The sequence below is a fragment of the Coffea eugenioides genome, chromosome 2 (genome assembly GCF_003713205.1).
Source record: "Coffea eugenioides isolate CCC68of chromosome 2, Ceug_1.0, whole genome shotgun sequence".
Taxonomy (NCBI): domain Eukaryota; kingdom Viridiplantae; phylum Streptophyta; class Magnoliopsida; order Gentianales; family Rubiaceae; genus Coffea; species Coffea eugenioides.
The window spans coordinates 14,694,355-14,717,548 of record NC_040036.1 but is presented as its reverse complement, the minus strand read 5'-3'; the positions used below and the strand labels follow the sequence as shown (position 1 = coordinate 14,717,548).

General features: G+C 35.1%; 2 protein-coding genes across 3 annotated transcripts; both read right to left on the bottom strand.

The window, feature by feature from the left end:
- Positions 1-1,426: 1,426 nt before the first annotated feature.
- LOC113762904 (endoribonuclease Dicer homolog 2-like) lies at positions 1,427-8,602 on the bottom strand. The gene is made up of 10 exons (XM_027306535.1): positions 8,591-8,602; positions 8,054-8,121; positions 7,629-7,900; positions 7,086-7,519; positions 6,907-7,010; positions 5,907-6,103; positions 4,272-4,481; positions 3,183-3,596; positions 2,145-2,420; positions 1,427-2,036 (listed from the first exon to the last, which is right to left on the bottom strand). The coding sequence occupies exons 2-10, from the start codon at positions 8,103-8,105 to the stop codon at positions 1,662-1,664; spliced, it is 2,334 nt and encodes a 777-aa protein (XP_027162336.1). The 5' UTR covers positions 8,106-8,121; positions 8,591-8,602; the 3' UTR covers positions 1,427-1,661.
- A 5,624-nt stretch (positions 8,603-14,226) lies between these two features.
- On the bottom strand, positions 14,227-22,206 carry LOC113762905 (endoribonuclease Dicer homolog 2-like). 2 transcript variants are annotated; one of them, XM_027306536.1, is made up of 10 exons: positions 22,122-22,206; positions 21,351-21,693; positions 20,945-21,216; positions 20,433-20,839; positions 20,256-20,359; positions 18,958-19,154; positions 17,155-17,364; positions 15,885-16,298; positions 14,869-15,153; positions 14,227-14,744 (listed from the first exon to the last, which is right to left on the bottom strand). In XM_027306536.1, exons 2-10 carry the CDS (start codon positions 21,580-21,582, stop codon positions 14,601-14,603), a joined length of 2,265 nt encoding a protein of 754 aa, XP_027162337.1. In that variant the 5' UTR covers positions 21,583-21,693; positions 22,122-22,206; the 3' UTR covers positions 14,227-14,600. The 2 variants fall into 2 exon arrangements, with proteins under 2 accessions (XP_027162337.1, XP_027162338.1); XM_027306537.1 differs by having other exon boundaries at positions 14,648-14,734.
- Positions 22,207-23,194: the final 988 nt, after the last annotated feature.

Sequence of the window (23,194 nt, the reverse complement as noted above, 5' to 3'; positions counted from 1 at the left end):
ATATTATAAGTAAATATTTAAAACTAATGATGGGTGCAAAAGGCGGTATAAATTGATAACTTAGTTTACAAAAATGAATTTAAATGAGTTTACAAAAATTAAAATAAATGGGTAATTAGGTTATCCAATTCATTTTTTGACTTACCCATTTATACTCATCTAATTAAATGGATATAAATGAGTTGACTTATTTATACCTATTACCCATTTTACCTAATCCAAACCCGTCCAAATCATCCATTTTGCCACCTCTACCAAAAAGGCAAAAGGTCAAAAATAACGAAATAGTTTATCATTTTCTAATGCCTTAAATATGAGTAATAATACATTTTGGACTCCCAAAAGGGCAAAAGACCAAAAGAAGATATAGTTTGGTCCCAAATTCTACTTTTGGATCACATTTTCGCATGGAAGAATTGTGTTCTTTGCTAGTAGCTACTTGCTAGGCAGCTGCAGGCTTCTTTTTCTTTTTTCTTTTTTTTTTTTGTATAGAAAAAAGATTTGAAGAGGTTCGGCTTGGGACATGCCCTATAGGGTTTATTTACAGGGTCTATTACAGATCGCTTGTCAAGCACTTACATCGGCGCTCCGAATTGATTACAGAAATTTTTACACATTGTCCACCAAAATAACCCTTATATCAACAGTCTCGAGACTATAGATAGCTTATAAGACTTCTTGCAAATCATCCATCAATACAATTTTTACATTTATAACGAAAACACAACTCGCGCATTAGCATTACATTGACAACGAACTCCAAACACAATCTTTTGTGAGGTAATAATTTGTCCTTATTAATTGAACTAACATGCAGTTAAAGACTTCTCCTTAACATTGCAAGTAAACGCGCACATTGGCACTCAAATCTCGATCCAGATGACAAAACACCAGATACTTTTACATATGCATTTTTTTTTAATCTCCTTATTTAAAGCACTCAGCCACCCTTGGAGTTGGAGAAGGGTTTTAGTTCTGCTTTCGAAATGCCTTTGACAACCAGATAATAGCACTAAAGACTCTAAAATCTAAATCCAATACAAAGCATTTTTGAATATGTACAATAAATAAGAAGTTTCTATTTAATTATTAGTAGTTTTATTGGAGTCAGATTTTTGGTAGTTTTTTAATCCAAGAATTTATGTTTTATTTGATAATTTCTTCACATAGTTGTTTTTTATTTTACAAGTCTAGTAAGTTATAAATAAAGTATTTGATTAAATATTTTCTCTGTAAAACATAACAACTCAAGTTGACAGAAGAGTTAGAATTTTATGTTTTAATTAGTTGGAGAGTTAAAACTTATCAGTTAATAGTTAAAGGGTCAAAAACTGAATTTCGTAATAGTTTGCGAGTCATTGAGGCATTTTGTGCCCGAAAAATATGATCTCCGAAGTTATGCAACACTAAACAGTAAGCACTCATAGATAAAATCACACTTACCTTGTCATATCTTAATAGACAATGGAAAATACAATTATTAAAAAAAGAAAAAAAAAAAAACCCCATGATACATGGAGAAGTATCACCAATTTGAATGAGCAAGAGAGGCATGCAAGATTCTTCTTCAAGTGCTTCAACTAGCGAGATCAAGCTTTGAGTTCAAATGGCTACTTGACAGTATATGATCCAGCCAAAAGGCAATCTGATTGTCCTGTTTCTCAAGACAGGCGGGGTTGTGCGTGGCCCCTCCGGTGTAACTCATTTCCCTTTAGCATCTCCAAAATAGCCATGGCTGCTTTTTTTTCTGCTGCATCCTTGTTTGCCGCAGATTGCTGACATGTGTGAGTAGCACCATTTGCATCAACTTCAAGCTCGACGGATATCTCACCATTGTCATATCTGACAGCCTCCTTCATGACAAATTTTCCCTTTGCACACAATTCCTCCAGTTCCCTCACAGGTTGGAGCTTTAAAGTCTCAGGGGTAACCAGAGGCTCGAGAAGCGGCTTTATGCTTCTAAATACAACCTCTTTGTCATATCCAGAATCAACGTATATTGCCCCGGCAAGAGATTCTATAATGTCTGCAAGAATCTGAAAAATACGAGGCTGTTAGCAACTAATTACTCAAAGAAATATCAAGAATTAGCTCATGATATCATCATAAGCAACACTGTGCAACAGCTAAAATACTAAAGATACCTTGATTACTGGCTCTGACTCCCACCCAAAAGTCGAGTCTTGTGATGATTGCTCAAAATTTTCAACAATTGCAAGAATGCGCCGCCGCTGGGCTTGTGAACCATGTAGAATGTGCTTATGAAGCCCAGCTTTAATTGCAGTTCGTGCATAGCAGTCATTGTTCACAGAAGCTGACCTTAAATCTGTTAATAATCCAGAAGACAGATTGGGATGCTCATTGTGGAGATGCATGGTGATGAGATAGTCCAGCACTGCATCCCCAAGAAATTCCAGACGCTGCAAATTCCATTGAAACGGAAACATATGTAAACATGAAAGATCCACAATAATATCTTTACTAGAAGGCATGCCAGTGATATCTGCAGTTTGGAACTATTGGCAAATTCAAACTAGTGCATGATATAAGGATCATGCAAGCAATCTAGCTATTGAAGAACCAAAACATGCAAACCCCTCCTATGTAATATCTAGTTTTGCACCTTATCGATTAGTCATGCGTGGAGAAGCATATATCTCCAGGGCTATGATCAACTAAACAAGTAATAATATGACTCCCCCTCTTAAAGTGGTAGTCAATTCAGATTTCATCTGGTGGCTCCAAAATATAAATGGTAATTCAAATAGACTTGAATGATCTAGCAAATCTGTAGATAGCTAATCAACTCCACCTTAAAATACATCTAATGATACTACTTTAAGTATGAAATATGGCACTAAATGTCACCACACCCATCAAAGAGATTCTGTTTGATGCAATATATATATCTTGAACCACTAAATTCAATACCGAGGAAAAACACTAAAGCCAGATGAGGAACATTTTGCAGATATTTCAGCAGCCGAGAATTAAGTGCTTCACGCTTTTGCAGGAACATTTGACACACCGAAATGACATGCCTATGCACAATCAAATCAAGTTGAGATAACAAGACAGAGGAAACAATGAAGACATCTCCAACAAGATCATGAATTCGTCAAAAAACAATTAGAACGGGTTACCTTCAAAACAACATGAGAAAAAGGAAGGGAAAAGATTACCTTATAGGATGTGGGGCTCTCGGGTCGCACGTAAGAACCATGAGTAAGTGCTTCAACAAGGAGAGAAGCATCACGGAATGAGTATTGATTCAATAGAGACTTGAAAAATCTGAGATCAACCAGCTTCTCTGGATTTGCAGCGACTGGCCTTTTGTACTGAACATAAACGAAGTCAACTTCAAAACCCATCCATTTCATAAACGCTAAGGCTGCTCTTTCACTTGTCGTACAAATGAATACACCAATAAGGGCCTCAATTACATCAGCAACCGTCTTAATTTTAATCATCCTTTTCTCCCTGCCATAAACAATTATTCTAGTTGAAAGCACTTCTTCCCGCAGTGTATAGGTTTGAGAGTTATCACCAGGAATTCTCCATGTTTTAGGGTCAAAACATTCATTGCGGATAAACCCCTGAAGTTTAAAACTGAAATCAGATGAGAAAAAAAGCAAGGATTGTATGTATTGTTCAATGCAATAATTAGCAGAGCAAGTCAATATAGTGGATAACGAATGTAACCATGAAGAGGCGGAGATAGAACACTATTGGTGATGCTCAAAAGATAATTAACAATCTGACACTCAAAAGTCATAGAACAAAAAACAAGTGTTACTATAAGCTGAAAGAACTACACGGGACTAAACTCAATTGATCAAATACATATAGGAAATTGAGTTCACTAAGTCGGTTATTACCCTGATCTAAACCGGAAAAACTTGAAACGACAGTTTTCAGAAGAACTCATATTTCAAACCGAAGTAAACGTAGATAACTCTGCTTTGTGGTACTCTCGTGGAAAAGTTTAAATATTGTAATGATGCAACTACAATATGCCACCAACCTTCCCTCCTACTTTTCATCTATCCAAACTATTCAAGTTCTTAGTATAATCCCTTTTTCATTTTAGACAGCTTGAAATTAATTGCAGTTCAACTCAATTTCTTAATTTCACCACAAACCAGACTGCATATCTCTTCCTTGTGTAGACTTTTCTTTACACCTTTCTTCCTGAGTCCTGACAGTCTCTCTTATGAAAAATTCATAGTGGACACTATAATACAACAGTAACTTAAAAAAGGAAATTTTACCGATATCTTCTTATCGCATCCCAGCTTGCATAGTGCGAGGTTGGAGACGATTTTTGTTCTCTCCTCAGTAAGAAGACCATTGTTGTGATTTTGATGTGTCTTGAATAGTTGTTGACTTGTAGCATATTTCAAGAAGGAGTCTCCAATGGTTGCCAATGATGTCAAATGAAAATTCTCTCGGCAATTTTTAGTCGTAATTGCCTCTAAGACCTAAAAGCAGAAAAACATATTAGCACTGGGAAAATCTATTGAAATTCTCTTCAATGGTGAAAGTCTTATCAGATTTGTCAGGAATATTTGACTATAAAATGCAGGGTAGAATAGTTCCAAAAGGAACAATATGGACGTAAATGTACGTATGTCAATTTCAAAATATTCATATGGCAACTCCTAGCTACTAGTTTCGACTTTGGTCCTTAGCAAACAAGCCTATTAATCACCAAAAAAAAAAAAAAAATTAATGAATGCTTATTGCAAATATTCAAGGGCAAATTACATTTTACCCCCTATGATTTAGTATTTTTTATACATAACCCCTCTATGGTTTCAAAAGATATACCTAACTCCCTCATGATTTGGATTAAAGTGTTAAAATGACGGAAATGATCATTCGTAACGAACTTTTAAAAATATCTAAAATGTTAAAGTGACCAAAATATATAAACATAATATATATGACGCATTAACCCCGTATGATTTTATGTTTTACCACATAACCCCCTTATAGTTTAATATTTTATCATATAATCCCCTTATAATTTTCAAAATATACACATAACTCCCATGTGATTAATAAATAATTTTCAACTTTTCATGGGGGTATTTTTGACATTTTAGGTGACTCCATTATGGATTGCAAATTCTGTTACTTTGACGCTTTTTAATCCAAACCATGAAGAGGTTATGCATAGCTTTTGAAATCATAGAAGAGTTGTGTACAAAAAACACTAAACCATAGGGGGGTAAAGTGTAATTTGCCCTTTATTAAACATTTAAACTGAACTTCTGGCTTTTATTATCTCCCAGTTTGCTTTAGCTTACAAGTTACAACCAATCCTAGTATGCAGACAAAATTATGCAGCTTTGATCAACAACTAACCTCATCCTGTTTGGTGAAACTGTTCATTTGCTAGTGCAGTTTATGTCCTTATATAAAGGTACTTGTGCTTTGCAATAATGAATTGCAATGATTTCCAAAATATTGCTCATCAAATTCGTTTGCCATTGAGCTAAAAAGGCTGGCTTTAGCTGCAACAGTATATGAATAATGCAGAGCTAGGAATCATGTATTATTCTAGCCTATAGTTTGTTCACCTGTGTTTATAGTTAACAAGGAATTGTATCAGCCTTAACAAGAAACATTGAAACTGGTATTAGAATGGAGGAATTCCAAACAGCTGTTCCCCAGTAATTTTTATTGGAAATGAAGATATTGTTTCCCACAGAGATAGCTAGCATATGTGCAATGTATGTTAGAGAGCCGTGTTCTCTGCAACTCAATTGCAACATGCTAATAAAAGTTTCTACATACCGCCTAAAAGAAAGATCGATGAAATTTATTGTAAGTACACAAACTATACCCTTTGCTATTGTTATTCTCAGTAGATTTTCAAAGCCACAGTTAGGGGGATGAACCTTGATGGTCGGAATCATATCATTGAGCATGCAGTCGGCCATTAGCATCCTTTTCAAGTTGCCAGCTATTAATAAGGACTCTATCCGTTGTATGATGGATGGAGCATATGAGAAGGAAGATACTGAACCAATGGATATAGGAGACATGATCACTTCACAAATTTCTGGAGGCAACTCAACTGATGCATTAGTCGGGACTACAAGGGTAGTAGTACAAGAAAAAGAGAAAAAGGTCAGCAACCATAAGAAACTGCAATTTTGCGCAATCTGTTATGCATAATTGTAGAAATATAAATCCAAAGAGTAAACTCGGACAATGAACCCTTTGTAACGTACAGACATATCACACAATCCTTTTAAGAGTGTGAACAATCAAACAGAGAACTCAAATGGGGAGCAACTTAGAGCTGTGCAGCTGGTCTGGTCAAAATATGGTTGCAATAGTAGGCAATTCTATCATACTTCAACTACGTATCAAGATATTCTGCATAAAGGTCATCCTATCTAAAATCAAGCTTATCTTATTTGTCACTATTTTCCTTTTGTTTATACTAGTATCACACTAGAAACAGCATGTTGCTGCTCCATCATCGCAGTCAGATGCTTTTAGCCAGTTAAACTCGTCATCCATCAACAGGGTAGAAGCCTGGAACATCAAAACTATAAAGATAAGGAGATGTCTAACAGCAGGGGATGTTGAACTTCTCAATGAAATTCATAGCTCAATTAAAATTGAATGAAAGAATATTCTTTAGGTCCACAGCAAGCAACATCTGCAAATGAAGCAACAAAAAGAAGCTTGGTTCCAAATTCTCTCAAGCTGGAGTAGGCATTAAGTTTTGATAGCCGTGAACAGGCTAATTGCCTTATTTAACCCTTAGTGTTGAGATTATAGACTACAAAATTTGTGCTTTACAAGTTCCTTTGAGGCACTTCAATAAACATAAAACAAGTACAGACGTAGAGCAAAATCTAAATTGTAGCTAAATGATTCACTAACCTTTTGTCTTTTGATTCCTACATCCCAGAAGAAAGTTCTGCACCATAAACAGATGTTTTCCTTTAATAAATGGTTCTCCGTCGAAGCACAATGTGATGCCATGCCTGCAGTGACATTATCACACTTAACCTTGACTTTAAACTACAAAATTTGCATATGAAAATTTAGTTGTTACATACTGTTTCGCAAAGTATGCTTTATAAGTAACAGATCCCCCTTTTCTCAGCATTAGCAACGAATTGCTGTTCAAATCATCCAAAGTATCAGTAGTGCAATATATGATACCGTTATGAGGAGTCACTACCAAAGAATTCTGCAATTTGCAGCAGCAGATCAAGCCATTTTTTGTGTGCACATAACGGCCTTGAACTCTATTAGAACAACAATCCATATGCTTATCTGATATGGTTTCCTGAGGATATAGAACAGATCTGACACACGTCCAATCAATTGATGGATTTTCACGCGAGCCTGTAGATGGAATCAGAAGATAATCAAGGAAAGCATGTTCAATGTTCTCGTTTGATCCGCTCAATGCTTCTTGCAGCTTGTTCTGATTTTGATCAATAAGCAGCCTAAAAAGTGTGACTTGGAACTTCTGACAAAGAAGAACCTGGCAAAGGATAAAGATGTTTCATGATCAAAATAGGACTGATTATTTGTCTTTTTAGTTAATATGTGATAGGAATAATTATTTTGGCATTGTCATTTTATATATTTACCTCTTCAGACGTTAGTTTAATATGTCTAACATATTTCATTCGTATCTTTAAGCTGCCTCTGGGCACGTCTAACTCAAAATCCAGAGTCTCATCATCAAATTCAAGCCTTGCCCTTGTAGCAAGCAAAATATCGCGAGGCATGGTGTTGCAACTAAAATCAGGCTGAAGAGCAATTAGGTAGCAATGATACAATATCTCAGAATCATTCCCAGGACGACCAACCAATTCCGGAGGGACATACTGCATCTGTTCCTCCTCATATGCTTGATCACCTATTCATTCAGATGAAACCAATTATTAAAAAAAAAAAAAATTGGAATTGGTAACAACTATAAAACTAGAAGGAAAAACAAAAAAAGAGCAGTTCGATTTTTTCTTTTTATATTGGTGTAAATCAATGAGAACAAAAGATACTCAAAACTTACACTGCTCTGGAGCCTCTACGTTGTCATCAGCTACAATATTAATTGATTCCATTAGCTTCTTTTGTTCTCTGTATTTCAAGAAAACATTATTTAGTCAGAACCCTGAACAGAATCTAAGTAAAAAAGAATTTGATTTCAACAATTGAGAATAAAAAACAGCTGCTTTTGCTTGAACAGTAAAAGTGACTAATCAAACTTACACCATGATTTCTGATATGTTATTGTCACACCTTATTCTATGAACAACAAAGATATATATATGTATATATATATATACACACACACACATACATCCCTTAATAAGACTAAAGGAAAAACTAAACAGATTCATCTTTAGATGGAGTAACAAGGATTCAATTTAGAAACTGAAAGAAACTGCTCCCCAAAAAAGAGAGAGAGAGAGAGAGAGAGAGATAGAGACTAGCTATAAGTGCAATGCACATAAATTGATTAACTAGCATCATATCTTTCATGCAGCAAATTATTGAGAGAAGCAAAAGAACTAATAAACTTGATAATGAGGAAAGCTTTACTTACAATAGTACAAAAACCTCAGTGCAGATGCACACAATTCGCACAGATCACAGGGAGAAATGAGGATATATGGGCTTACTTTGCTTTGGCAACAAGGAAGATACAGTTAAAGTAACATTAAAGTGGAACTGAAGTATCACTAATAAGTCCTGTTGTCTTGATGTTGAAAGTGAGAGGGGCACACTTCAGCTCGAATTTTGCGTTTGTCCTGCACTTCAGCTGGTGGACAGGAACTCCAGAGAACATTTCCTAAGGCTGTAAGCGTACGAGATTGTTTGTGTTGTTTTGAGCTCTAGATTCTACCAGAGATTCTCAAACGTCTTTGAGGATGACATGTAACTATGTGCCTAACTGTGAATCCAATGCCAATTAGATTTTCACCACTACACATTTTTGAATTTTCACATTTCTCAAGTACTGCTCCATATTATTACATAGTTGTGTTTCCTTGTCATTTACAAGGGTTGACCCAAGCGCTACTCGCTGGCGTTTTAATATTTATTAAAAAATTTTTCACACTACTGGTAATGAGAGGAGAATTTGTAAAAGAAGTGTAGTTATGCAAGCGTTTCATAGTTAATTTATTGAATTGCATAGCCATATAGACGCAGAATACACGCTGCATAGCAGTTTTAAAAAGAGAATAGCAGTTTTGGTCTCAAATGCTTGGAGTACGAATGCTTTTAGTCCTTAAAATTTGAAAGAAAACAAATATAGAAAACAAATGTTTCAATTTCTAAGTGCATTTAGTTCTATTGATTGATTTTTACAATTGCTACCCGAATCCTGTCATGTGCTATTACGCATTGACAATTAATTTTTTAAAAAGAATTAAAAAACTTGAAAAGAATACTGTTTTGCCATAATTTAATAGTCGAAGAGGACTAGTTACTCACATGATGATCATTTGAGTAAATAGTCTTTAGTCCAAAAATATGAAAATTTGGTTGGTAAAAAAAAAAAATTAGGTTAAAGACTAATTTCTCATGTGACCAACATATGAGTAATTAGTCATTTTTTATCACAGTTTATGGTTAGTATAATATTTTATTAATTTTAAAAAAAAATTAAATAGTTCGTTGTTGCTGGCACATGACTTGATTCTGGTAGCAATTCATAAAAATTAGCGATTAGGACTAAATATACATAGAAACTAAAACATTTGGAGCTATATTCATTTTTATTCAAACTTTAAGAATATTTAAGACCAAAATTGCAATTCTCTCACAGTTTTAAATAGGTAAAGTTCTTTCATGTGTTTTCCTTCTTTGCCCGTAATTTATTATTGGGCTGAAATATAGTAATAATATTCTTTTTTTTTTTTTCCAAACGTAGTAATAATATTCACACAAGACAATTTTCACCCGAGGGCAGTCTAATGTTCAAACTGGATAGATTATTTGTAGAAAATATCGATAGAAGAAAGCATAGGATACTGGTTTTGTGTCTTCAAGTATTGTTCATTAGAAATTAGTCTAGCTTTACATAATTATACTGGTCAAAAACACGAGACAACTATTATCTAAACTTGATTACTGTGCTAACTGAACTTGTGCAGAGGAAAACAACATGTTCTTTAAGTTTTCTAGATCTTTGTGAGGTTGTTGCTGTCTACCTACTGCTTCAGAGGAACTTGCAGGTTTATGGATAACCACAGGCCTTTGCATTGGTGGATAACCAGATGGTCGCGACTAGCTTTTAATTGCGACCGGTTGCGACTAGATATGAATCTCTGGTTGTGGCCCTCTAGTAGTGACCGGTCATGGAGGGGGAGGGGGAGGGGAGGGAAGGGTGGCGGCGGGCAGAGGGAAGGGAGGGTAGGAGAGGGGGGAGAACTGAGAAGGGAGAAGGAGGGGAAGGGGAGAAGGGAGAGAAGGAAGAAGGGGAGAAAGAGAGAGGGAGAGAGAGAGGAGAAAGGCAGAAGGAGAGGATGGTAGCCGCGCGTGGGGGTGGCGAGTGGTATAAATTTTTAAAAAATATTCAAAATAATTTAAAATTTTAAAAAATTTTAAAAACATCCTCAATACATTTATAGTAAAAGTTTTTAAATATAATATTATAATAAATTTTTTGAAAAATACTCTCAAAAATAGCTAATCCTTAGGGGGGGGGGAGAGAGACAGAGAGAGCAAATAAACTAGATCTGCAAACAAATCGAATCAACCCCATTCGTTGATCAAGTCGAAGTCGATCTCAAATTCGAGTTTAAAAATACTAAATTCATTTGCGAGCTCAATTATATATATATATAATATTTTAATAGTAAAATAATATATATATTTCTAATATTTTCTTTTTTAACTAGCGTTTGAACTTGACATTTTGAACTCGTCAAACTCGAGTTCGAGTTTTATAAAATTAAGTTGAAACTCAAATCAATTAAATCAAATCTCGATTCGACTCGACTCGTTTACACTTCTAAAATAAAAGTACCTCCCTAAACAGCTGCACAAATGCAAACTACAATCAGCTGAACCAACAATCTTCAGTCTTAATAACTTCCATTATTGTATCCAAAAGAAACTGCCCAAAAAAAATGCAAAAGAACTCGAAGGCGACTTCAGTTACATTTGTAACGGCCAAGAAAACTAAAATTCTTCACCTATTACACGAGTTTATTTTCACAATGACCTTCTCCTTCGAAATTATTGCATTTTCAAAATTTATTCCCTTGTTAATTTACTTGTTGCCATGATTCACGTTGTCGTCTTATGTTCTTTCTTTATGATAGTCACAATCCGCATCGATTGTTAATGACATTTCAACGGTTTGAATTTTACTACTTATGACAATCTCAAAGGTAAATAAAGTTATTTCTCCATTGTTATGAAACAATTCAAAGTGTGGATGTTCCTTTGTATTCTCAAGAGGATTAATTCATGATTTATGACTACATTATGTATAGAAGTTACAATCCATAATTCTATTCATGTAGTGGAAAAACTGTTTCACAGGTTTCTTCATATTCTTGTAGTAGTGGGTGTTTAATAGGATTGATGTACTTTTAATCTTGTAGTACCTATAGAGGTACATTAACACCCTTTGGAAAGACTTTTGATTAGTTGGAACAATAAGAATATCACTCTCCATTTCTCTACTTCTTTCTCCAATATTTCACTTGATATTGTAGTAGTTTATTTTATTAGTTTTACAACATCCATCTATTAGTGAGTTAATTAGTATTTTCTCACATTAGATTGGCTCATTTAATAGTGTGTTAACTTGGGTACTAATAATGACCTAGTTATATTCTATTTTCTCTCTTTTTTTGAAATGGTTTTTGTTATGAGTCCAAAAATTGTAAGAGAATTTTTTGTTAATTTTCTTTTCCCCCTCCAGTGGAATTTTTGCAGTTCACAAAAACTATGATCATCATATATCTTGAAATGCTTACTCATGTGTCAAACAATTTGAATTTGTACAAACTTCTTAAAATGTGCAAAGTTAGGAGACCGCGATATATAACATTGCATGTTACAAGAAAAAAGATAGGAACTTGTAATATAATGATAAAAAAATAATACTAAGGAGGAATAATGGTAGGGAAAAAAAAGTTCCTCTGCAAATTTGCAATTTAGGAGGTGATCGATAATTTTAAAGCACTAATTGTAAATCCACTTTCCTGTTTCAATTTGCTTATGTAATGTCCCTAGGGCACCAAACAAAGAAAAATCATGTAATATATGGAAGAAAAGATCTACAAGTGATTCTTTTCCTTTGATAAGGAGCCTATGTGGCAATAACTAGATTAACAAGGGAATAAAAACTGAAAGAGCATTACTTTGGATTATTTTTTGAAAAGTAGGTTATTTTAGCCAAAAACTCCCTATTACACATTAAAATTGTCTTAAACATGATTCAATTATTGATTTGAATGAGACCTATTATTTCAATGAGTTTTATTAGACATTACGGGTTTCCAATGATTTTTAAACTGATGGGCTGCCTCTTTTCTGCTAATGAAAAAATTAATGGTTACATTAGAGGATAAGCTAGTCATTTTGCCTCCATAAACACTATTTAAGATGCTGATGCACCACGCACCAATTACATAAAAAGAGGGTAGTACAAATGTTATGCTGAAGCCCCGTTACGGCTAGGACGCGGGGCTGGAGCGGTTGTCAGAACAACCGCTGCAGAAGGTGTAACACCATTTGTACATGGTGTAACATCATCTATACAAGGTGTAATAATAGAACAACAGCGAGTAACACTAGAACAACATTTTTGTGGGTCCCACACGGCGTGAAAATCGAGTTACAAAACGTGATGTGAGCCGCATAAATTTTTGAGGCCTCATCCAGGCCGTTGTCCAAGCCCCTCGTCCTTAGGGCTATAGATGAATCGAACCCTTAACGAATAGTTCGGCCTCGATTCCAATTCGATTGTCAACAAACTCGAGGTTGAATGCGAATAAGAATTAAGATTTATTTATAGTATCAAATCGAGTTCGAACTTATAGATACTCGACTCAGTAAGGCTCGATTTAATTCGAATAATTTTTAATATTTTTATTTAAAATATCAATATTAGTAATAATTTAATATTAAAATTGAAGAAGTATATAAATTTCCGAGCCCTTGAATTGAGCTTTAACCCATTAAATATTAAATCAAATTGATCTCGAGCTTAGATTTTGAGCTTGTATAGGATTTGAGTTCGAATTCAAAACTTTAAATCGAACTCGAACTATGAAAAGTTTGATTCGATTCGTGTATAGCCTTAGCTCCTATCACAAAATTGTAAAATAGTTCAACTTGTTGAACCAACGTACTTGCCATTCCTTAACTATCCTTAAAAGTAACATCCAAACTCCATTTATATATGCATACGAATAAAAGACTTTGGCTAACGGGTGACCCGGGCCAATCAAGAGGGTTTCATGTGATAATTTTTTAGTAAAAATGAATTAATTTGAGAAAGTGTAATATATGCAGGGGTATAATTAGTGTGAGTGTATGTATTTGCATCACATCTTTCTCGAATTTCAATTGTACCTTTATTTTCCTTACTGCAAATGGTTGCTCTTCTCATGCTTGGTATTTTCATATTTGATGTAAATTGAGACTCAATTTTATGGTTTCTTGGACTCTATTTTGGGCAGTGATATTATTCTGGAAGACCATGACTAGAGTCTCTTTTTTTTTTTTTTTTTTTTTTTTTTTTTTTTTTTTGCTCTTTGGGTTTAAACCTGGACGAGTTCTTCTCTGATAGCAATTTGTACTGAATCAACCCATTTTTAGTAAATTCTCGACTTGCCAAAATAATTGGCTAAAACATGAGAGGTCATTCGACATTGTCATGAATTATTTCACCGAATGAGTGGTTCCTATTAACGCCATCATACGGTGCCAAAGTAGTTGTCTTGGGTCTAATTTAATTTTGCTTTTCTTTTCAATCATAACCACCAAGAACATGACCAAAAAAGAAAAAACTCTTGCCGGGAACAAGTACCCTCTGCCTCTCAAGTTTTCCACTGAAATCCTTTGTCATCATTAATTTCAGAGGTTTCAATTGCAATTAGTCACATTCAAAATTCTTGATTTTGCTTGCAAAAATTTGTTCCAAAGTATAATTTACCAGTGCCGTTACAGAATACAATGATGGAAACCGTGAAGGCGGCAAAAACACCAACAATCTGAATCACCTTTCCGATGATGATCATGATGATAAGCAAGTTTTTAAATTTTTTTTGGAATAAAAACATCATCAGGATCTTATATGATCCAGCCAAAAGGCTATCTGACTTGTTTGATTTCACAAGACAGGCAGGGTTGTATGTGGCTCTCCCCGGTGTAACCAATTTTTCTTTGGCTTCGCCAGAATATCCATGGATGCTGTTTTTTTGGCTGTCTTCTTGTTTGCGGCAGTTAGTGTACGAGCATAAGGGAAACCATTTGCATTAACCTGAAGCTTGCCATCCTCCTCCTCCTTGACAAATTTTTCCTTTGCACACAATTCCTTCGGTTCCCTCACAGGTTGGAGCTTTTAAGTCTCAGGGGTAGGCAGAGGCTCAAGAAGTGGCTTTATGCTTTGAAGTCTCAGGGGTAGGCAGAGGCTCAAGAAGTGGCTTTATGCTTTGAAGTACAACCCCTTTGTCATATCTAGAATCAACGTATATTGCCCCCGCAAGAGATTTTATGGTATCTGCAAGAATCTGAAAAATATGAGGTTGTTAGCAACTAAATACTCAAAAGAAACATAAAAAATAAGCAACACTGTGCTACAGCTAAAATAATAAAGATTGTTTTTTTAATTTTACATCAAAGATGGAGGATTACCTTTACTGGTTCCGGCTCCGGCCCCGGCTCCCACCCGAAAGTCGAGTCGTGTGATGATTGCTCAAAATTTTCAACAATTGCGAGAAAGTGCCGCTGCAGGTCACGTGAATCATGTAGAATGTGCTTATGAAGCCCAGCTCTAATTGCAGTTCGTGCACAGCGGGCATTGTTCACAGAAGCTGACCTTAAATCTGTTAATAATCCAGAAGACAGATTGGTATACTTATTGTGGAAGTGCACGGTGATGAGATAGTCCAGCACTGCATCCCCAAGAAATTCCAGACGCTGCAAATTCCATTGAAATGGGAACGTAGGTAAACATGAAAGATCCACAATAACATCTTTACTAGAAGGCATGCCATTGGTAGCTGCAGTATGGAACGATTGACAAATTCAAACTAGTGCATGATATAAGGATCATGCAAGCAATCTAGCTATTGAAGAACCAGAACGTGCAAAACCCTCCTATGTAAATTTTCCCAACAAACATATAGTTTTGCACTTATCAACTAAACAAGTAATAATATGACTTTTCCCCCTTAAAGCGGTAGCTAATTCTGATTTCATCTGGTGGCTCGAATGATCTAGCAAACCTGTAAATAACTAATCAACTCGACCTAAAAAGCACAACTAATAACACTGCTTGTAGTATGAAATATGGCACTAGACTTCAAAAAGCTAATCTCTGCAAGCAAATAACATCAGCATACACATCAAACAGCTTCTCTTTTGGTGCGATATCTATCCTGAACCACTAAACTGAATACTGAGGAAAAATACTAAAGCCAGACGAGCAACCAAAAAGATATTTCAGTAGATGAGATTTAAGTGCTTCACAATTTTCCAGGAAATCAAAGTTTGACATAACAAAAAAACATGCCTATGCACAATCAAGTTGAGAAAATAAAACAGAGGAAATACTGAAGACATTCCCAACAAGATCATAAATTGTTCAAAAAACAACTAGAATGGCTTACCTTCATAACAACATGAGAAAAAGCAAGGGCAAAGATTACCTTGAAGCATCTGCAGTTCTCAGGTCGAGTGTAAGAACCATGAGTAAGTGCTTCAACAAGAAGAGAAGCATCATGGAATGAGTATTGATTCAATAGCATCTCGAAAAATCTGAGATCAACCAGCTTCTCTGGATTTGCAGGGACTGGCCTTATGCAAGGCACATAAATGAAGTCAACTTCCAAACCCATCCATTTCATAAACGCTAAGGCTGCTCTTTCACTTGTTGTACAAATGAATACACCAATAAGGGCCTCAAATACATCAGCAACCTGCTTAATTTTAGTCGTCCTTTTCTCCCTGTCATAAACAATTCTTCCAGTTGAAAGCACTTCTTTCTGCAGTGTGTAGGTTTGAGAGTTATCACCAGGTATGATCCATGTTTTAGGATCAAAACGATCAATGCGGATAAAGCCCTAAAGTCGAAAACTGAAATCCGATGAGCAAATAGAACAGTTTGTGTATATTGCTCAAGGCAATAACTAGCAGTGCAATTCAATACAGTAAATGATGAAGTAAACCATGAAGACGCAGAGATAGAACACCATTGATGATGATCAAAACATGATTGACCATCATATGCATCAATGGAGTAGCCAAATACAAAATCCAATACTCAAGTCATAAAGCAAAACAAAAATTACTGTGAGCTGAAGAAACTTCACGAGACTAAACTGAATTGATCAAGCATGTATAATAAATTGAGTTGACTGTTGAGGTCGTCTTGGTCTAGTACCGAAGGTTGAGACCCACGAATTAAGGGCCTTGGGTTCAATTCCCGTCTTCCCCCTCCCCGCTTCGCAAATTCCACCCCTCTCCTACTGAAAAAAATTGAGTTGACTAATTTGGCAATTCTCTGGTCTAAACAGGGAAAATTTTGAAAAGACAGTTTTCAGCTGGACAAAAATTTCAAACCAAAATTAAATGAAGATAACTCTGTTTTGTGGTGCTCTCCATGAAAAAGTTTAAATACACCAATTGTGATGTTTTGATGATGCAATTACAATATGCCTCCAACCTTCAATCCCCACTTTTGATCTATCCCAACTATTCAAGTTCTCAGTATAGTTTCTTTTTCTTTTAGACAGTCCGAAAGTAAGTGCAGTTATTATTCAATTTCTTAATCTACCTAAAATTTCTCAACAGCCTAGACTGCATGTCTCTTCCTTGTCTAGACTTTCGTTTACGCCTCTCTTCCTGAGAGTCTCTCTTGCGAAAAGTTCATAATGGACACTACAATAAAACAGTAACTTAAAAAAAGAAAAAAGTTACCCGTATCTTCTTATGGCATCCTAGATTGTATAGTGCTTTGTTGGAGATAATTTTTTTCCTGTCCTCCGTAAGAAGATCTATGTTGTGATTTTGATGTCGCTTGAATAGTTGTTGACTCACAGCATATTTCAAAAAGGAGTCTCCAAGGGTTGCCAATAGTGTCAAATTAAAATTCTCTTGACAATTTTTAGTCGTAATTGCCTCCAAGACCTAGAAGCAGAAAGACATTAGCACAGAGAAATCTGTTGAAATTCTCTTCAATAGTGCGAGTCTACCAGATTTGTCAAGAATATTTTACTATAAAATGGACGGTAAATTAGTTCCAAAACAAAAAATATAGACATAAATGTGCATATGTTAGTTTCAAAATATTTATGAGGCAACTCCTAGCCACTACTTTCAACTTTGGGTCCTTTGAAGACAAGCCAATGAAGAAAAAAGAAAAAAAAAAAAAAAGAAGGTAAGAATGCTTTGCATACAGATTGAGATATTCAAACTGGCCTTCAGGTTTTAAAGTATCTACCAACTTGCTTTACCTTACAACTAATGCTAGTACACTCACATATTTATGTAGGTTTGATCGACAAATAACCTCATCTTGTTCTGTCACCTTTGACAAGCTAGGCTGTGCATAGCTTATGGTTAAAATTAAAAAGCCTGCTGTAATGCAATATAGATTCTACCTATAAGATCAAACCTTTGACATTTCATTCTAACAGCTGTTTTTGGTAGCAGTTTTCTAAAATAAGCTTATGCCTATCCGCGTGTAACTAGTTAGAGGATTTATGAATCTATATCCAGTACAAAAAAAATAACCATAGTACTATTTTTTGAATCACATTGAAGCAAGCTTGCAACACAGTTGTGTTTTACTATGATTAAGTTATAGGAAGATGGGAACAGAGAACAAGAAAGGAAATGACAAGGAAACTTTTCATTTTTTGGCTTGAGTGAAGAACAAAGTAAATAAAAAGAGTGCAGAAACCAAATTCTTCTCCCTTTGGGCCCCAACCACAGTTACACAGTCCAGCCATGAGCAAAGCAGATCAAAGTTTGGTGAAACTGTTCCCTTGCTAGTGCAGTCTATGTTTCTTATATAGAGGCTCTTATGCTTTGCAGCAACGAATTAATGGTTTTGCAGAAACGTCGCTTCGAATTCGTTTGAAAAGGTTGGATTTAGCTGCAATTGTATACGAGTAATGCAGAGCAAGGAATTATGTACTATTCTAGGCTATAATTTGTTCACCTATGTTTATACTTAATCTGTAGTCCATAATGTGAGACACATGGTGGCTTCATGGAGGAATGTCATCCTTTCATCCTTAACAAGGAAAATTGGGACTGGTATTGGAATGAAGGAATTCCAAACAGCTGTTTTCTGGTAATTTTTACTGGGTTTTATATTGGAAATGAAGATACTCCTTCACAGATAGATAGCTAGCATATCTAAAATGTATGTTAGACAGCTATGTTCTCTGCAACTCATTTGCAACATATTAATACATGTTTCTATGTATCGCCCGAAAAAAAAAAAGGATTCGTGAATCCCTTTGCTATTGTTATTAGTCTTCTCCAGTTAAAAGGGGAGGAAATGAGGCTTAAACCCTCATTATTATATGATGTAAAGCTCTAACCAACTCAGCTTGTTCACTGCATGACAGAAAACCTTTCTTTGTTCAAGCATGGAAGGATCTCAATGCAAGTCTTTCACTAGTCCTAGTTTGACAAGCACACAAGAAAAAAAATAAAATAAAATGAGAGACCATCATAGTATACTTTCTAAGCCACAGTTGGAGGATAAACCTTGATGGTCGGAATCATATCATTTAGAGTGTAGTCGGCCATTAGCATCCTTTTCAAGTTGCCAGCTATTAACAAGGACTCTATCCGTTGTATGATGGATGGAGCATATGCGAAGGAAGATACTGAACCAATGGATATAGGAGACATGATCACTTTACAAAGTTCTGGAGGCAACTCAACTGATGCCTCTCTTGAGCCTACAAGGGTTGTAAAGGAAAAAAAAGAAAATGGTCACCAACCATAAGAAATTGCAACTTTGAGCAATTTGTTATGCATAATTGTAGCAACATAAAGGGAAAAAGAGAACCAAGATACTGAACCGCTGGTAAATAGCAGATGGACTATACCACATATAATCTTTGTGAGTATGAACAATTAAACAGAGAACTCAAACGTCCTCTGAATCAGTAGTTTAAACCCAAATATGGTTGCAATGATGGATGGTTAGCCAAGTGAACCAATCAAATCAATTACACCCAAAAATCAAAGTGCACCTCTGACTCAGTAGATTAATGGGTTTCTATCCAATATTCACAATCATTTTTGACAAAATATTTACTCCAGTCTCCACAGTTAAAAAACAATAGGAAGTGATACATCTTTGATGATTGTGAATATAATTAGATTCCGTACCAGACAATTCTATGACAATTCATCTGAATCAACCATATATCTAGATATTCTGCATAATGATCATCCTATCTAAAAGCAAGCTTGTCTTATTTATCCTATTTTCCATTTCTTTATACTTTCACACAAGAAAATTATATGATTATCCAACCAGTTGAACTACCCTATCATTGTAGTCAGATGCTCTTAGCCAGTTGAACTAGTATCCAAGAACGGGGTAGAAGCCCCCGAGAACATCAAAACAATAAAGAAAAGGAGCTGTATAACACCAGGGGATATTCAACTTTCTTAGTCATATCAATGCAAGTATAACAGATTTAGGGTGAGAAAACTAAGAATTTAATCTATAAAATTGAGATACAAAAACAAAAGCCTTGACGAACTTGAATGAAAGAATGTTCCTTAGGAAATCAGTAACATCTTTAATCCTCAACAAGCACCATCTCCACCTGCTAATGGAGTAACAAAAAGAAGTCGGGTTCCAAATTCTCTTTATTGCAGTAAGTTTTGAAAGATGTATGCAGGCTAATAGCCTTTACTTAACCCATAGATTGAGATTTTAGACTACAAAATTTGTGCTTTACAAGTTCCTTTAAGGTACTTCAGTAAACCTAAAACAAGTACAAATGTAGAGCCAAATCTAAAACGCAGCTAAATGATTCACCAACCTTTTTTCTTTCGATTCCTGCATCCCAGAAGATAGTTCTGCACCTTAAACGGACGCTGTCCCCTAAGAAATGGTTCTCCCTCGAAACGCAATGTGATCCCATGCCTACAATGACATTTTATCACACACAGCCTTGACTTCAACCTACAATATTTGCATAAGAAATTTTTTTACATACCGTTTTGCCAAGTTTGCTTTATAAGTAATAGATCCTCTTCTTTTCCGCTTTACAATGCCAGTAGTGCAATACATGATACCATCATGAGGAGTTACAACCAAAGAATTCTGCAATTTGCAGCAGCAGATCAATCCATTGATTGTGTGCACGCAACGACCTTGAACTCTGCTAGAACAAGCATCCATATGCTTATCTGACATGCTTTCCTGAGGAAATAGAACAGAACTAACACACGTCCAATCAATTGATGGATTTTCATGCGGGCCCATAGATGGAATCAGAAGATAATCAAAGACATCACGTTGACCGTTTCGATTTAGTCCACTCAATGCTTCCTTTAGCTTATTCTGATTGTGATCAAGGAGCAGCCTTAAAAGTGTAACTTGAAATTTCTGGCAAAGAAGAACCTAGCAAAAGAGATGTTGCATGATCAAAATAGGACTAAATTCTTTGTCTAATACTTAATATGTGAGATGAATAATTTTTTTGGCATTGTCATTTTATATATTTACCACTTCAGACGTTAATTTAATACGTCTAACATATTTCATTCGTATCTTTAAGTTGCCTCTGGGCACGTCTAACTCAAAATCCAGAGTCTCATCATCAAATTCAAGCCTAGCTCTTGTAGCAAGCAAAATATCGTGAGGCATGGTATCACAACTAAAATCAGGCTGAAGAGCAATTAGGTAGCAATGATACAATGTCTCAGAATCATTCCCAGGACAACCAACCAATTCCGAAGGGACATACTGCATATGTTCCTCCTCATGTGCTTGATCACCTATTCATTCAGATGAAGCGAATTATTAAAAGAAAAAAAAAACTGGCAACAACCATAAAACTAGAAAAAAAAAAAAGAACTGTTATTCCTTTTTTTAGGTAAATCAATAAGAAGGAAAGGTACTCAAAACTTACACTGCTCTAGAGCCTCTACATTGTCCTCAACTCCGTTTGGATTCGCCTGTTTTTCAAATATTCTAAAAATTTGTAAAAAGTACTCTAAAATTTTTTTTATTTTTAAAAGACACCCCAAAATACATTCCAAAAACACCTTCAAAAACATCACAAAAAGTGTCACAAAAACCATCACAAAATACGTCCCCAAAATATATTTCAAAAACACCTTCAAAAGCGTCACAGAAAACATCTTTGGTAAAAATTTTTAAAAAATGCTGCTATAGTAAAATAATGCAAAAACACCTTTAAAAATAGCTAATCCAAACGGAATCACCAATTCCGTTAGCTTCTTTTGTTCTCTCTATTTCAAAAAAAAAAAAAGATTGTGTCAGAACCCTGAACGGAATTTAAGTAAAAAAGAATTTGATTTCAACAATTGAGAATCAAAAACAACTGCTCTTGCCTGAACAGTAAAAGGGACTAATCAAACTTACACCATGATTTCTAATATGTTATTTTCACACCCTATTCTAAGAACAACAAAGATATAAACATCCCTTAATACGACTAAAGGATAAAGATATGAATATCCCTTAATACAACTAAGCTGAGACATCTTTCGATAGAGTAACAAGGATTCAATTTAGAAACTCAGAGAAACTACACAAAAGAAAGGGTACAAGTATAAAGCAGAAAAATTGATTAACTAATATCATATCTTTCATGCAGCAAATTATTAAGAGAAGCAAAAGAACTAATAAACTTGGTAATAAGGAAAGCTTTACTTACAGTAGTACAAAAACCTCAGTGCAGATACACAATTCGCAATGATGAGAGCCAGAGGGAGAAATGAAAGGATTTATGGGCTTGTTTTGCTTTGGCAGCAAGGAAGATACCGTGAGAGTAATACTAAACAGTGGGACTGAAATACCACTAATAAAAAGTCTCGAAAGTGAAAGGTGGAGACTTCAGCTTCACTTTTGCATTTGTCTAGCACTTCAGCTCGTGGAGAGGAACTTCTCAGGACACTTTTCCAAATGTGAATTGTAACTATGTGCCTTCTTTTCCAAAAAAAAAAAAATTCCCATGTGCCTAACTTTTTTTTTTTTTTTTCCTTCCCCCTCCCCTAATCCCTCAGGCAGGTTTGCATGGCTGTGTTCTATTATTATTTAATCAAACCATTCGGTTAACCGGTGTCCCGTGTCAATTGAGAGGGTTTCATGTATTAATTTTTTTAAACAAATCTGAATTAATTTAAGAAAGTATTTTAAATACAAGTATATAATAAATAGGGTGTGTGTATTTTTACATGATAACCTCAATATATAATTTAAATATACTAACGAGTGCTTTGGAGCACTCGCTGAAAAAAGATCCTTAAATTAAAAAATTAGACTTGGGTTGAATGGAATTAGCCTTTCTCCCATGTTCCTCGACCACTTTTTTGAGCGGTGATATTTTTCCTGGAGGAGCATGACTGGATTCCATTTTTAGGTCAAACGCGGACGAGCTCTTCTCCAACTGCAATTTGTACTGAATCAACCCTTTCTTAATAAATTCTCGACTTGCCAAAATAATTTGGCTAAAACTCGATCGAGAGTTTATATGATGATATTGTCATGAATAATTTCACCGAATAAGTAAAAATGGTTCCTATTAACACCATCGTACGTACGTTGCCAAATTAGTTCTCTTAAGTCTAATTTAGTTTTGCCTTTCTTTTTTAATCGTAATCACCAAAAAACGATCAAAAAAGAAAATTTCTCTGTGGAATATATAATACTCTCTGCCTCGATCTCACGTTTTCCACTGAAATTCTTTCTTTATCATCATTAATTTTTTGAGGTTTGCAATTAGTAACA